We start from the raw sequence: 16631 nt of genomic DNA, 5'->3' as shown, positions 1-16631 counted from the left end.
TCTAATATAGGTTTTAATGGCGGTACCACCACTATTGTATGCTTGTTTGAGAGAGATGAGGTGAGGGAGTTATCCAGATACAGAGGAGGATAGTAGGGTTCCTGTGCCTTTAAATGTTTGCAGAAGAGGGGATTTTGTCAGTGCACTTCCTATCCCTTCCTGGCAAACTGTGTCTGCCAAACACCCTCTTCCATACAGGAGATTTGCCCTCCTCTGCATTTTGTCATCCTAAAGAGAGAAGGATTAAAGTGGATTCAGTTCAGCAGTTTGGAATTAAAGATGGATCCTGGATCTGAAAAGAGTAAAGACCATTGTTGTAAATTAGGGATAGTTACACTTTGGCCATCCAGATGTTGCTGGGCTCCAACTCTCATCATCCCTAATCATTGGCTGTGCCTGCTGGGTCGAATGGGAGATGGAGTCCACCAACATCTTGGATGGCCACAGGTTAGCCACACCTGTTGCAGATGTTAATACTTCCAAATCTGCTCCATTCTACTCAAAAAACTAATTAAAACTCATGGAATATTTTTAGCTATTAGCATAACAAATAATTAGACCTCTATTTTTGCATCTTGTAGCACATTGGCTAAACAATTTAAGATGAGGTTGCTATCTTTGAGCAAAACACTAGATCATGTGTGTATATGTGTGCATTTTGGAATGTGTTTGTGTGTGCGGGGGGTAGGAATTGTGGTTTACGCTTCATTGCAGCTTCTACAAAGCAAAATGTTATGATTCTCTCACCTGTTCCTTTCTTTTTTTTGCATATAGTGGATGACGGCTGGCCGTGGTATACTCCATGCAGAGATGCCTTGCTCTGAGGAGCCAGCCCATGGCCTACAGCTTTGGGTCAATCTGAGGAGCTCTGAGAAAATGGTTGAACCTCAATACCAAGAACTGAAAAATGAAGAAATACCCAAACCTTCACACAATGGTGTGACTGTATCTGTCATTTCAGGAGAGGCACTGGGCGTAAAGGTAAAAAAAAAAAATCCTGACAAGCTAGCAAAGAGCAGGCTCTTCTTAAAATATGAATAGTGCTGATAATTATCTTATGGTTTAATAGGAACACCCTCAGAATTTTTAAAGTTAACTTCTCCTCCTGAAAAGTGTTAAACCTTTGGGAAGTTTTAAGCTGGGGTGGGGGTAAGGGAGTTTGTGAATGACTATTCTTTCCCTGACATAGAGCAGTAAGATTTTTGAGTAAGTTCCTGTGCCACTCTGCATGTGTGTAGTCCACATGCTGCTGGGGAAGGGGATCCACTCTGATGCCCTTCCTTGGAAAGCCAGTCTTGTGGCAGGAGAGGGGAGGAAGTGGAGTTATGTGGACACTCCTTTACATACAAGAGGATCTGCTTGTAAGGAAGGTCTGTGGCCTATTCTCTTTTCCCCCTTCACACCTTAGATTTGCTTGCAAGAAAGGGCTGCAGTGGTGCAGCAAGGTCTTCCACCTTTTCCTGAACAGATTTGCTGTATGGAAAGGAAGCACTGTTGCTCATGATGGCCAAGTAATTGAGATAAATTTTACAGAGAGGTAGGAACTTCCCACACAACATTCCTGCAATGGAGCCCAGTGATGAATACTACCTCAATGAGGTGTGTACTGAACAGCTTTTCCCAAACCTCCACATGTTTGGGCCACTAGTGCCTCTCAGCCATAGCCAGTATGGCCTCTGGTTAGGGATGATGGGAGTTGTTATCTGATTAGGGTTGCCAGGTCCATGGCCTGAGACTGATCCTGTATCTTTAGGAGAAGAGAAAGGTAGCCAAGTGCAGGTGTTCTTGCAACTCTGTAATGAGAAAAACCACAAGGTGAAATCTCCCTTCTCCCTGCACTACTTTTAAAGATACAGAAGACCTTTTTGTTGCCAGGCCCAGCCTCCAAGAGGTCTTCTGTATCTTTAAAAGTTGTGCAGGGGGAAGGGAGAATTCCACCTTGTGGTTTTTCCCATTACAGAGTTGCAAGAACACCTGCACTTGGCTGACTCTCTTCTAAAGATACAGGATCAGTCTCAGGCCATGGACCTGGCAACCCTATATCTGATGCCATCGGGAAAGTACTGGGTTGGGAAAGGCTACCCAAGACATCTGCTGGAAACAACAGCTGATGAGGAGACACCATCAATGTCTTTAGCGAATGTGTTTTGGCTGTGTGTTTTCCTCAGCCACACCTTCAACCTGTCGTATGCTTAAAATTCCAATTCATTGAAGTTACATGTTTCAGCTAGTTAATTATGTAAGGTCAAACAAAGCAAGTGCAAAACAAGCATCCCTGTCAGCCTACAGCTGTAATTTGTAAGGATCTAAACTATTAGTTTAAGAGAATATAATTGCATGGGATTTTATCTATTTTATTTATCTTGCTTGAAATAGTTTTTACTGTGAATGGGATGCTATGAGATGGATAAATTATTATTAATAATACTTTGCTTTCAAGAAAGAGTCATTTAAATCTTCCTGTAGTCAAGCCGTGGTGGCAAGTACTTACGGAAAAGGGAGCTAGGGTCTTGTCAGAGGTGGCTGAGTCTCAAGGACTATAATCTTGGTATCTGAAGCAAGGTTTTTATTAGGTATTTTATAAGCTGCCTTGCTTCGTCCCATTCTAGAACCACATACAATAAGTGAGCAAATCTCATCCTATATAATGTTAAGGCATGCCGTGGTGATATACTGGAATGTGGCTTGCAAAGGAAGCTGGACGTTTTTGTTCTTGCAGTGAACCAACATCCACTTCCAATCAGAAAAGGTTACAAAGGAAAAACAAGCTGCACAGTTTGCTAAGCCAGTTCCAGCTGGCCCCACACAGAACACTTAAGCCCACCCCTCATTTTTGGAGCTGAACCCTGACCTCTCTGCTCTGCCTTCACATTCCACTTCTTTGTTTTATTAACTGAGCCTTTGACTACATAGAGGCAGATGGGTTGTCTTACCCAAGCATTCCTCCGTAGTCCACTCCTCACTTAGAGGCTGTTCAGTCTTATTTCTTATTCCCGTTGTAGCATTTGGTGAGAATTCTAATGAGAATATTACCAAACATGAATAGAGTGGGAGATTCTGAGAAAACCTGATCTGTATCCTTGAAGTGTTATGTCATGGAAGTCAACTGGTTTCTTTTCTCTTGATTCATCCACTTTAAAACACCCGTCTGCTCCACAGTCTGTACATATATATATTTGTTTCCAATTGTTCAGCCGCATATTCGGAGAGGGTGACTGAGGCTGTTCTAACTTCTCACAGGATGACTTTTAGATGTTCTACTTCTGCTGCCTAAGCTCTGTAACTCAGGCCAGATTCCTTGTTGACCACTGCAGTCCAAACCACAGTCTGGTATGTCTAGGAGGAACATAACCCATTTTATCATTCAGATATTACCTGGTAAGGCTAAGAAAAAACACACATTCGGTGATGCTTTAAAAATATTACATGTAGAAGGTGTGGTACTAGAGAAGCAATTTTTACTGGTTTTGACATATATTATCTGCACTGCTTTCTTCATTATTTACAAAGTTGCTGAACATCTTCCAAGTGGAAGAACTCAGAAAAGTTTCATAGTGAAATTAAAGCTTCATTATTTGCACACCTAAAGCACTGGAACAATCTGCATCCTATCCGCAATCTGCCACTGACTGTTTGATAAACATCATTGTTTGGGTGATGAATGCTACTTCTGGGTAAAGGCAGTTGCTCAGGCGCTTGATATGAAGCTCCAGATGCAGAGAGGTAGCCTACTTGGGAGAAAAATTCTGCAGACTCAGCATGCCAACCTATGATGTCAGCACTTGGGTTTAGATGCCTAGCAGCAATGAACTCTGGGAATGGCTGCAGTTGCTGTGTAAACCAAAGAACCTTGGGAGAGGAAGGGCCCATTAAAGTAGAGCCCTCGAGTGATCTGTGGATTGTGGCACTTAATATTTACTTACCTGGGAACTGTAATATTCTACAACAAAGAAAAAGTGTTTTTAAAGCTGGAGTATAGAAAACAATATTGCTCTAGTAAACTTCATTTTATTATACTAGATATTTGTCAGCTCCTAGAAAAAAAATCGACCATATAGAGAACACTTTACCACTTTGTGCATGCTGTGAGGTATAAAATACTATTTATAGTATTTTCCAAGTGTTTAATGGGCCCATACTTAAAACCCTGTTGCCACAACAACTAATTCAGTGTACACGATTTTGTGACCCATCACAGCATATACAACTTGTAAGCCGGATATGGTAAGCCCATCAGCCTTGGACAAATAGCAAAAAGAGGTTTACCCAGCCATTGGTGGCCAAAACAGGAGCTGATGAGCTGTGTTTGCTTTGCTGGGCCACCCAGTTATGCAGGACTGATGTAAGTGCTTCTGGTGGGATATACCAAGAGCTATGGCAACACAGGGTTTACAAACATGATTTGGCAGTGCAGAAATATATAATGTCTGCATATACACCATACATTGAAAGCAAAGAATCCTGGGAACTGTAGCTTGTTAAGGGTGCTGGGAAGTGTACCTCTGTGAGGGCAAACTAGTTCCCATGATTCTTTGGGAGAAGCAATATGCTTTAAATGTATGGTGTGTTCGCAGCTCATGATTACAGTCAAACTTGGGGCATAAGGCAGCCAGTAAGGTTCATCTTTGCACATTAGGTTTGAAGTAGGAATGTGAGGCTTTTGTTTTGCCTTCCATCTTTAGCAGTGATTTAAAAGCTGCTGCCGCCACCATAGTAAAAGGGAGGTGGCTACTGTCCATTATTCCAGTTTCTTGGCTTCATCAATAGGGGCATACCATATCATCACATCAGTTCAGCCAATGAAAGTCAAAAGCTGCATCGCTGCTGTTGCCACCAGCACGAAATCCCCTTGCACATATGTCAGTATAAATATGGCAGCAAATATGTCTAGGATTGGGGCAAATCACAGGCTGAAATTCTGAGTTACTCACTTTTATTATAATATCTACTTAGAAGTGTGTGGAATACAGACCAAGCAATATGGGTAACATGACTTGTTACCCAGCTATTGGTACAGAACAAGTTCTGACCATATGCACATATTCACAATTTAAAAATGAAGGTATGCCTGCAATTCCAATAAATGCTCTTCACGAACTCAAGGGATGACTTAACATTGCATACTTTTCTGAAACTTTTCCAATTACAAGACTTTAATTTTATCACCTTCTCACATTCCTCCCTCGATTTTTATTAGCCAATGTGTTATTCATTATGAAGACAAATCACTGCCACATGTAAGCTGCCTGGCCTAATGAAATTGTGTTCATATCAATGGGAAGTCACTGCCCTTTCTAGTACAAATTTGGCATAAATTATCTTTCTGCGTGCTGAAGCTGACTTACTGAACCATTTTCATGTTGGTGGTTTATTACCATGTGTAACGGAACAAAATGTATGCAAGATGAGTCAAAGTGGGGTTTGCATACCAAAGTAGACATATATTCTTTCACCATGTGGCTTCAAATCTTTCCATAAGTACTTCACAGTATTGTTTTAAAAGGCATTTTTGATTTAAAGCTTTTTTATTTCCAGAAAACACTTTTAAAAATTCAACATAATGCATTTCCACTTGTTCATTTCCTAACCCAAGATTACAATTTGTATGTTGATTGAAGTACAAGAAACCACAAGTTGATATTTCTTGTTTGGGAGGAACTGGTTTTCCCTTTTTGCTTTCTCATTCCAAGAATTGCAATTCTCTTGTAATAAGAAGGCAAAATGGATTTGAGCTGTAGTTTGATGTAAGTTTATGGTATGCTATCAGGAGATGACCTAAAATAATTGGAGGTAATCATCATTGAAGAAATGTAATTTGTGTTTCATTAATGCACTTTTCATCTGATGCCTTTAGGGCATCTCTGCACTGGGAGTTTTAAGAGCTTTACCAATGCCCATAATAAAAATAATTGAGATTTTCTGGTTTGCAAGTGACAGCAATATAGGGAATTTGTTGGGTAAATGTAGCAAAGTGGATAGAGAGATTTTCTTTCTCTCTCATAATACTATAATTCAGGGTCATCCAATTGTTGATAGTTGGGAGATTCGGAGCAGATATGAAGAAGGACTTCATGCAGTGCATAGTTAAACTGTGGAATTTGCTACCACAACATGGTATATTATAGTTTATTTCTATGCCGCTTTTTGGCCAAAAAGGCCCCCAAGGCAGCTCACAAAAAATACGCATAAATACAAAATACAAGCAAGAAAAAAAATTGCAAAAATTTAGGACAGTGAAAACTTCACATTTTTTAAAAAAAACCCTAAATGCCAAATACATTAATGTTCCTGGCAAATGGCAGTCCCCAGAAAAATGTCAGAAAGAGCAGGGTGAAGGGGCAAGGCAGGTGGAAAAAGCTTGCTCCTGGATCAGCCTTTCCTAACTAGTGGGCCACCAGATGTTGTTGGACCACAATTCCCATCTTTCCTGACCGTTGGCAATGCTGGCTGAGGCTGATGGGAGTTGTGGTCCAACAACATCTGGTGGCCCACTAATTGGGAAAAGCTGCCCTGGATGGTCCCAGCACAGTCTGACCCCTGCAAGCCTACAAGATGTAATGATGGCAGTCAGCCTGGACAGTATTAAAAGGGAATTGGACAGATTCATGGAGGATAAGGCTGTCAGTGACTACTAGCCACAATGACTATATTGCCTCCAGTATCGGAGGCAGTATGCCCCTGAATACCAGTTGTTGCAGATAACGAGCAGGAGAGGGCTGTTGCACTCATGTCCTTCTTTTGGACTTCCCATAGGCCTCTGGTTGAATGCTGGGAGTACAGAATGCTGGATTAGAGAGGTCTTTGGTCTCCCCCAGCAGGGCTGCCCTTATGTTTTTATATCGTGTATGAAATAGCATGGAAATTATTAATTGTAAAGATTATTGTAGAGCATGGAGGTTTTTTTATTTTGTTTTATTCATGTTGCATTCAAATATGTCACTGTGACAGTTCTCATGTCTCACAAAAATGCTGACCACACTGTCTGAAGACCTCTTGCGTTACTCAGTGATTAAAATGCAGCTCTTGCCCAAAAGGAACACCTCTAGGGGTGAGAGGTTATTCTCTTCGCTAAATTAATCCCTGTTATCCCTGCTGAGTCCAATAAAGTCTGTGTGGGTTTGGGGGATTAGGTTACTGAAACACTGGTAAAGACAGAGAGAGAAATATTTTTGTGCTCTTTTTGCCTATAAATCTATTTAGAGTAAACCTATTTTCTCCAGACATTCCTAGTAGGACTGACTTGCACATATAATAATATAGTATTTCCCCATAATGTTTTAAGCCTGTTAAAATTAGTTTTATATGAAGCCCCACTTACCTGCGTAGCATGGATAAGCGGGGCATAGTTGCGAGGAGGGAGCGATGCTGCCGCGGCCATCTTCGTTAAGGGCAACGTTCGTGACGTGCGGCAGGGAGGGGAGGGGCCATGGGCCTATTTAAGGCCAGGCCGCCCCTCCTACCTCCTCTTTCAACGAGCGACGCCCACCCTGCCCTCCCTCTCTTATAGTGTGTTCAGTGGTCGCTTCGGGACCAAGTAGGAATTTTTACCCTGCCCACCCTTGTTTGGCGGGCAGGTTTTTTGCCTACTCCACACTGTGAGAGTGGGATGGAATCGGGTTAGGGGGCGTTGTGATTAATAGGTGAATTTGGCTAATTTGGCTATTTTGTTATGGTTGAAGTTTAATTGCCCTAGGAGGGCAGTTTATAATTGGGGCAGTGGTGTGGGAAGGTGCGGAAAGGGAAATAGGTAAGGACAGCTCGGTGGCCCCCTTAGGCACCTTTGGAGGTGATTGGCGGTTCCAGAGGCCTGTCTGTCAGAGCTTTGCGGCTTGAGGGCAGGATATGGGCTGCTTTTGGGGCCAACTTAACTCATCCACCCGAGGGTTGTGCGGCCCCGGGGGGGGTGACCTGAGAAGGCCCCCCTACTCACCTACTGGGTGTGGCTGGCGGAAGGGGTAAGCAGATGGGGCTTGCCCTTGTCCCAAGCAGGGGCTGGTCGCCCGTGAGCTGTATGGCAAGATGCTTGCTTATAGATAGTTCCACACCTAAGTTTCCCTCTGCAGGTCACTTTAAAAGGTCTTTTTGTATAGTTTAATAAAGTGGCCCTTGTTCAACCCAATCTGATGTGTCCTCGTCTTATTTCGCCCCTTCACTCACAATTATTATTCTGCAGCTAAAAGATGAAATACAATGCCATTATGGTTAGTAACCATTAGTAGACATCCTTTTTTTGTTGTCAACCTTGCTAACTCTGCTTCTCTTTTGACTTACTCTTCATGAGTCTGTCTAATCCCATTCTAAAGATCAAACTATTGGCCCCCTCATCACATCTTAAGGCAGTGAATTCCATAAAATATGCACTGTGTGTAGAAGTACTTCATTCTATCTCCTGATCATTTTGGTTGCTCTCGTGAAGTCTCTTCTGAGTCTCATTTTCCACCTCTTCACCATCCTTTTTGAGACAACTCCAGACCACATTTAAAATGCAGCTGCACCATAAGGAGAGTACAATCCTGCTAGTTCTATTTTCAGTCCCTTTCTTAATAATCCACAGGATGGAATTTGCCTTTTGTCACAATTGCCATACCAGTTATTCCTTTCTTTACCCCTTTCTCCCACCCCTGTTTTAAGTTTGAAGAAGTCTTTTTCCATAAAGTCAAAAACTTGATAGTAAAGCAAGTCTTTTAAATGATTTGTAAGAGAGCCAATCTGAAGGCCTACTCAGTGGCAGGGCGGGCTAAGAAGAAACTTTTATTTTCTGCCACCATTGCGTCTGCTGGGAGCCGTCCAGCGGAGCTGTTTTGAGTGGTCAGGGGTCTTTTAAACTCTGGTCCCCGGGAGGGTAATATAGACCACTCAACAGCCCGCTGTCAAGAATTTGCATGGCACTTTGCAGATAAAGTCGCTTAGATTCGCTCTGACTCCGACTCTAAAATTGACACAGTTTCAGGGGATGTAACTTTGGCTCCTGCTTGTCCAATAATAATGGATTCTCTTCAATTTGTACAGCCTGAGGATGTGGACAAGATCCTTGGAGAGGCGAGAGCCACCACATGTCTGCTAGATCCTTGCCCTTCCTGGCTCATTAAGAGTGCCAGAGGGGGACTGGCCGAGTGGGTGAGGGGAGTGGTAAATGCCTCCTTACAACAAGGCAGAATCCCAATGTGCCTAAAAGAGGCAGTTGTAAGGCCTTTGTTGAAAAAGCCCTCCCTGGATCCCTCTATAATGGGAAATTATCAGCAAGTCTCCAACATTCCATTTTTGGGCAAGGTAATAGAGCGTGTGGTGGCTGCCCAGCTCCAGAGATTCTTGGATGAAATGGATTATCTGGATCCATTTCAGTCTGGTTTCAGGCCTGGCTACGGGACAGAGACAGCTTTGGTCGCCTTGGTGGATGACCTACGCAGAGAGCTGGACATGGGAAGTGTGTCCCTGTTAGTTCTACTGGACCTCTCAGCAGCTTTCGATACCATCGACCATGGTATCCGTTTGGACCGCCTTGCTGGGATGGGACTTGGGTGCACTGTCTTAAGATGGCTCCATTCCTTTCTGGAGGGATGAACTCAGAAGGTGGTGCTGGGGGATTCCTGTTTGACTCCTTGGCCGTTGACCTATGGGGTCCCTCAGGGTTCAGTTTTGTCCACCATGTTATTTACCATCTACATGATACCACTGGGAGAGGTTGTCTGGGGGTTTGGGGTTCGGTGTCATCAGTATGTGGACGACACCCAACTCTATTTCTCCTTTCCACCTAAAGCCAAGGAAGCTGTCCTGGTCCTGAACCAGTGCCTGGGTGATGGATTGGATGAGGGCGAACAAATTGAAACTAAATCCAGACAAGACAGAGGTGCTCCTAGTCAGTCAAAGGGCAGATCAGGGAATAGGGATTCAGCCTGTGCTGGATGGGGTTACACTCCCCCTGAAGACACAGGTTCGCAGTTTGGATGTGCTACTGGACTCAGCTCTGAACTTGGAGGCCCAGGTCTCGGCCGTGGCCAGGAGTGCCTTTGCCCAGTTAAGACTGGTGTGCTAGCTGCACCTGTTCTTGGAAATGCCTGATTTGACTATGGTGATGCATGCCTTAGTTACATCCCGTTTAGATTACTGTAACGTGCTCTACATGGGGCTGCCTCTGAAGACTGTTTGAAAACTTAAACTGGTACAAAGAGCTGCAGCCAGAGTGTTAACTGGGGCTGGTTACAGGGACCATACAACTCCCTTGTCACAACAGCTCCCCTGGCTGTCGGTCTGTTTCTGGTCACAATTCAAAGTGCTGGTTTTGACCTATAAAGCCCTATACGGCCTAGGTCCAGGCTATTTGTCAGACCGTATCTCCCTATATGAGCCTGCCCAGGCCCTGAGATCTTCAGGAGAGGCCCTTCTCTCAGTCCCAACTCCTTCGCAAGCGCGATTGGTGGAGACGCAAGATAGGGCCTTCTCGGTGGCTGCTCCTAGGTTCTGGAACTCCCTCAGGAGGCACGAATGGCCCTCTCCTTGCCATCCTTCCGTCGGCAAGTAAAGACTTTTTTATTTTGACAGGCTTTTGGGATAGAAAGTGTTTAGGATTGGACTCTACAAGTTTTGTTTTATTGTTTTATGCCATTATTTGTATTATTTTAAATTGTTTTTTAGTATTTTAAGTGCCTGTTTCATGGTTTTAAGGTTGCGTATAGTTTAATTATATTTTAATTGTATGTTTTTGTATGCTTTTAACTACATGTAGTTTTATTTGTAAGCTGCCCTGAGTTCCAGTTTGGAAAAAGGGTGGGGTAAAAATAAAGTTTCATTCATTCTTTTGAACTCAACTGTTGCACTGAGGTGGATTGTAAGTGTTTAGAGAGTGTACTTATTTATATATACAGTGCCTTGCAAAATTTATCAGCCCCCTGACCAATGCTCCCATATTATTGAATTACAAATGGTACGTTGTAATTACGGACTGTATGATATTTTATCTTGAAACACTGAAACTCAAAATCAATTATTGTAAGGTGACATTGGTTTTATGTTGGGAAATGTTTGTAAGAAACATAAAAAACTGAAACTTGTTGCTTGCATTATTATTCAACCCCCGCACATTAATATTTGGTAGAGCGACCTTTCGTTGCAATAACAGCTTTAAGTCTTTTGGGATAGATATGTACGAGCTCTGCACACAGTGTCAGAGGGATTTTGGCCCATTCTTTGGCAGATTCACTCCAGGTCATTCAGATTGGTTGGATGTTGCTTGTGGACTGCAATTTTCAAAGAGCTCCACAGATTCTCAATGGGATTGAGATCAGGACTTTGACTGGGCCACTGTAGGACATTCACCTTTTTGTTCTTGAGCCGCTACAATGTTGCTTTTGCCTTGTGCTTGAGATCATTGTCCTGCTGAAAAGTGAATGTCCTCCCAAGCTTCAGTTTTTGAGTGGACTGAAGCAGGTTCTCTTGCAGTATTTCCTTGTATTTTAGTCCATCCATTCTTCCCTTAATTTTAACAAGATGCCCAGTTCCTGCTGATGAGAAGCATCCCCACAGTATGGTGCTGCCACCACCATACTTCACTGTAGGGATGGCGTGTCTTGAGATGGGCAGTGTTAGGTTTGTGCCACACATAGCGCTTTGAGTTTTGGCCAAAAAGCTCTGTTTTGGTCTCATCTGACCACAGAATCTTTTCCCACATTGCAGCTGGGGCACTCTCATGCTTTCTGGCAAACTCGAGATGTGTTTTCAGATGGTACTTTTTGAGTAACGGCTTCTTTCTTGCCACCCTCCCATACAGGCCGCTGTTATGCAGAGCTCTTGGTGTGGTTGACTGCTCCACTCCCAGCTACTGAACTCTAGCTCCTTCAAAGTGATTGTTGGCTTCTCAGTGACTTCTCTCACAAGTCTCCTTCATGTTCGAGCACTGGGTTTTGAGGGATGGCCTTTTCTTGGCAGTGCCTGGGTGGTGTGATGCAGCTTCCATTTCCTGATTATTGATCCAACTGTGCTCACTGGGATATCCAAACACTTGGATATTATTTTGTACCCTTTTCCTAATCTATGCATTTGTATAACATTATGTCTCACTTCTGTAGAATGCTCTTTGGTCTTCATTTTCCTTCAGATCCACAGCCTGACCAATGATCCTTCAACCGTGGGGGTTTTATCCTGACAATGTGATAGTAACTTTAATGGTTCACAGATGGAGGCCAATGGTAGGGTAATTGTGTCCTCAATAGGACAATTTCTTTCATCTGTGTAAACTGGGAGCTTCCACAACACGGGTTGAATGCTTATGCAAGCAACATGTTTCAGTTTTTATGTTTCTTACAAACATTTCCCAGCATAAAACAAATGTCACCTTACAATAATTGATTTTGAGTTTCAGTGTTTCAAAATAAAATATACAGAACAAAATTGCAATGTACCGTCTGTATTCAATAATATGAGATCATTGGTCAGGGGTCTGATTACTTTTGGAAGGCACTGTATTTAGGCTGCAAGCCTATATGTTGTTGCATAAAAATAATTCAGTAGGGCCTACTTCTGAGCAGATATGTGTAGGATTCCCGCCGATTCTGGAGGTAGTGTACATCCATCATGATCAGTTGCCATTGACAGGTTTTTCCTCCATCAAAATGCACTGCTGGTGAAATCCTTGATTGCTTTGATGAGGTCTATGCTGCCAGCCCATTTTCCTCCTCTTGAAATCTAAATGTTTCTTTTTGCTGTTCTGTGTCCAGTCTAAGGTGTATACTCGCACGCCAACACTGTATCTGGATTTCAAGTTAGACAAAGGAACGAAACAGGCACAGTCTGTTCCCAAAGGTAGGAAACATTTCCTTCATCTAGTCAAAAATGGAATTTGGAGCAGCTTAAATGATAATTCTTGGATCTGAATCTCATTAATGGTATCTTATTATGGGATGAATTCTTAACATGGAATGTGTTTTGATTTTGTGGGCTGCTTGCAACTAGGGTGAGTTTTGCAGAGTGGGCACAGGCATGTAAAACAAAATGCAATACTGCATCTTCAAGGTCTTTTTCTATTAAGGCAGAATCTCTGTTTTCCCAGTCAGCCAATCACAATCACAACTAACTGAACTAAGAACATCTAAAAGCTTAGTATTTTTCTGTTTAACTTCCATTTTTGATTGTGTGCTTAAGCCTTTTTACCCTGTGAAATACCTTAAGTGCTATTTTGCATGTGGCATTTCCCCCCACATGGATTACTAATTCCTGTAGAGCAGAAGGTAAGGTCAGTGTGTTTACAGTCATGAATGAAAGACTTAATCACTATGTCAGGGCAGCACCCATTGGCGTCATGGTGCCCGTGAAGTCCTTCCTTGATGCATACACCCCAGACACCAGACTGGCAAATCTCATGATTTTTTGGGTGGGTGGTGACGGATTTCTGTTTTAAGTGGCAAGACATTTCCTTTGCCTGTGGAAGGGCTTTTCTGGAGTGGGTTGCTCAAGCACGTTCTGTGTGTGTGTGATTGAGAGAGATGCATTTGGGCAGGGGGAAAAGGAGAGATACATGTGTAGTATGTGTGAGAGAGTGGAGAGGTATATACGAATGTGTGATCTGTGTATATGTGGTCTGTGTATGAGGTACTAGTGGGGAGGGAGCTTGGGGGAAGCTGGGGAGCGTGATGTTGATTAGGACGATTGGGAGGGGTGAAAAATGCACTCTGCAACTGCTCTAATCAAATTGGCAACCCTTGGCAGCTACATTTCATTTAAAGAGAAAATGGCAAAAGACCCAATCCCATTAATGCTTACTTCAACCCTAATTCTGCTAGCAAACAGATGTTTTCTACTGGCTAGGTACTGAGGTCAGTCAATAACATTTTATACATTGTAGATTCTCTGCATCAGTTGCAAAGAATCTATGTTTTGGATCCAATATTCACACACTTATCTTGCTATGTATGCTATCCTGGCTTCAGTAAGGCTCATTTGAATAAAGATTGCCAACGCTTTTTTTTTTAACATGCTCAGAATCCGGAGTTGCAAAATTCCTTGGCATTTGCCACACATGTTTGTCTCTTAGGTAATGGGCAAAGAATTCATCGCAAGTTCATTCTGTAAAATTTTTCACCCATTTCTGTGAGAGACTGATGTTTGCTTCTGCACATTATTGTTTTGTATGTCAACTAACTTATGGAAGATCTGACCTTGTAAAGTATATGTTAATAACCACTGAGCATTTAAGGGACTGGCACATAAATATATCCAGCATTAAAAGTTGTGTATGCACATACTCATTTGCTGTCTTTTGGACCGTATCCTGAGTTCTAGTAAGTCACTTTTAACTCTGCTCAACAGATGCTGAAGATTTAAGAAGGGCAGAAGAATTATAGGCATCTGCCTTAGGCATTTATAGAGCAGGTTTCTTTTGAAGAGGTGTAGAGTAAAAGGGCTGCACTTCCTTGCTACATAATGTCAGGTTACATCATCATAACCATCAGTTCCTGAAGGGATCATCAATGACCTCAGAGAACAATGGGAGGTAGCCCCTTCCCTACATCCTGTTTAAGACCTGAGTGCCCAGAGGGAAGACAAGAGGAGAATCCTGGGACAAGGAGCACATAACCTCTAGTTCCTTAAGGGACCATCAGTGGCCAGAGAGAACTAATACTAATGCCAAGCCAAGATGGGTGAGCTGGAGTCTTGGTCTTAAAGAAGAGCATAGATATAGTGGCATAACAGGAACTTGGTGGAATGGAGAGAACCAGGGGACATGGTTCTCTCTGGATATAAACTATGGTAAGATCAGGGAAGGGCGTACTGAAGGTGATGTTACTTTGTACTTCAAAGAGGACATAGAATCCCTCTTAACATGCTAGAAATCCCCAAAAGAACAGACTCCTCCCCAAAATCGCAGTAGGTAGTGATACCAGGCTCTAAGGGTAATTTATTACTGGGGACATACTATCATCCCCATGACCAAAATGCCCAGGGACAATGAAATCAAGGAGGCATGTAATAGAGGAAGTGATACGGTAATGAGTGACTTCAGTTGTTGAACTGATTGGGAACAATGACTACAGTGCTGTCAAATGCAACATATATGTAAGTGGACAATTGCTGAGAAAGTCCAGCCACATTTAGCTTCAGAAGCGAAAACTTCCCCAAAATGAGGGAACTGGTAGAAATGAAGTTGAAAGGGAAAGTGGAGCAAGTCAATCTCTCCAGAGTGCTTGGACTTGTTGAAAACTACTATGATAGAAACTCAGTTGCAATGTATGTTGTAGATCAGGGAAGATACCACCAGGGCCAAGAGGACGCCAGCATTGTTAATGAGTAGAGTGAAGGAAACTATTGGAGGCAAGAAGGCTTCCTTAAGAAAATGGGAGTCTGAGGAACCAAGGCAAATGATGGTGACAAGAGTCAAAAGTTCTAGGCCTTGTTAAACAATGAAATGTATTATTTACAGCTTATGAATTGTCTCATCCTCGAGTGGTTGAAAGCGGTTCCATAGTTCCACTGGTGAAGGGTGTCTTCTAGCTCTTCTGCTCCTAACTGTCACCCTTTCCCATGGAGTTTCCTCCACTTAGTTGTTCCCTCCAAAGCAGTCTCCTCTTCTGCTACCACATGCTGTTGTTCTTCCACCTCCACTTCTCTTTGCTGCTGTTGTTCCAGAGTTCTGTCTAAGAACTCCCCATCTTCTCTTATAGTCCTCAGTGGCCACCCGCTGTTCCAGGCCTCTCACTTTTTCTTCCAACAATGCCACGAGCTTGCACTTGTTGCACGTGTATACCATGTTGTTCTCAGGCAAGAAAACAAACATGGCACACACCTTGCAGGTCACAACCACTGGAGTATCCTTCCCATTCATACTCTCTTTTACCTTTTGTTTCTTTCTAACTACTTGTTTTGGAGTGGCCTGTACTTTGTCCTACTTCAGGGTAAACTTGAGAGTCCCACTGGTATGTGCTGCACTGTACAAGAAGAATTAGTAATTTTTCTTTCTTTTTTCTAGGGACCTCCCCTGTGGAACTCCTTTGTCAAACTCCTGTTTGCTCTGCCTGTTCGCTCGCTCTGTTTGCTCGCTGTCTGAAAGCTGGCTTGCTTATATCTCCTCATCTGTAGACCAACTGAGACAGCTCCTTCTGCTCTGCTCTGCTTGGAGTCAGGAAACAGAATGAAAGTCCCAGCACACACAGCTGCTGCTTGTTGCCCTCAGCAGTTCTCAGGTCATGCCCTTAAGCCAATAGCTATCAGGCCACACCCCTTCCAATCAAGCTGCCATGGAGCCCTTCAGAGCACACGTCTGAGAGCACACGGCTTCAGAGCCCTCTTGGCCTTTTTCCTTTCCTCGCTACAGCTCCGTTGTCTAACTCTGGTTTGCTCTCCCTGTTCGCTCGCTCTCAAAGCTGGCTTGCTTATATCTCCTCACCTGTAGACCAACTGAGACCAACTGGAAGAAAACACATGAAGAATGTTTGGAAACTTAAAATAACTATAATCCAAAATAGATCTTTAACTCCGAATTCTTATTTAAAGGCCTTACAATCATGGCTACAATCCATCATGGAGTTAGCTATGCTGGATTATAGGCATAGTACATATTGATATCATTAGAATATACCTAGGCACAATTTTGTGTAACAACTTAAATCACTAGTTTTTTAAAATAATTTAAAAATTAGACCCTG

At 42.9% G+C, this 16631-nt stretch overlaps 1 protein-coding gene across 7 annotated transcripts in view; it reads left to right on the top strand.

Moving 5' to 3' along the window:
• Positions 1–16631, top strand: part of PIR (pirin) — a 43048-nt gene that overhangs the window by 15483 nt on the left and 10934 nt on the right. For all 7 annotated transcript variants that reach the window (XR_009762757.1, XM_061627179.1, XM_061627178.1 and 4 more), the window contains 2 exons: positions 775–981; positions 12711–12795. Coding sequence is in view for 6 of the 7 variants with exons in the window: in XM_061627179.1 (XP_061483163.1) it covers positions 775–981; positions 12711–12795 (292 nt within the window). In the remaining variant the exon portion in view is untranslated. The remainder of the gene's footprint in view (positions 1–774; positions 982–12710; positions 12796–16631) is intronic.

The sequence above is a fragment of the Rhineura floridana genome, chromosome 5 (genome assembly GCF_030035675.1).
Source record: "Rhineura floridana isolate rRhiFlo1 chromosome 5, rRhiFlo1.hap2, whole genome shotgun sequence".
Classification (NCBI taxonomy): domain Eukaryota; kingdom Metazoa; phylum Chordata; class Lepidosauria; order Squamata; family Rhineuridae; genus Rhineura; species Rhineura floridana.
Note: the sequence above shows the minus strand (reverse complement) of the source record. Positions and strands in the feature narration are given on the sequence as shown.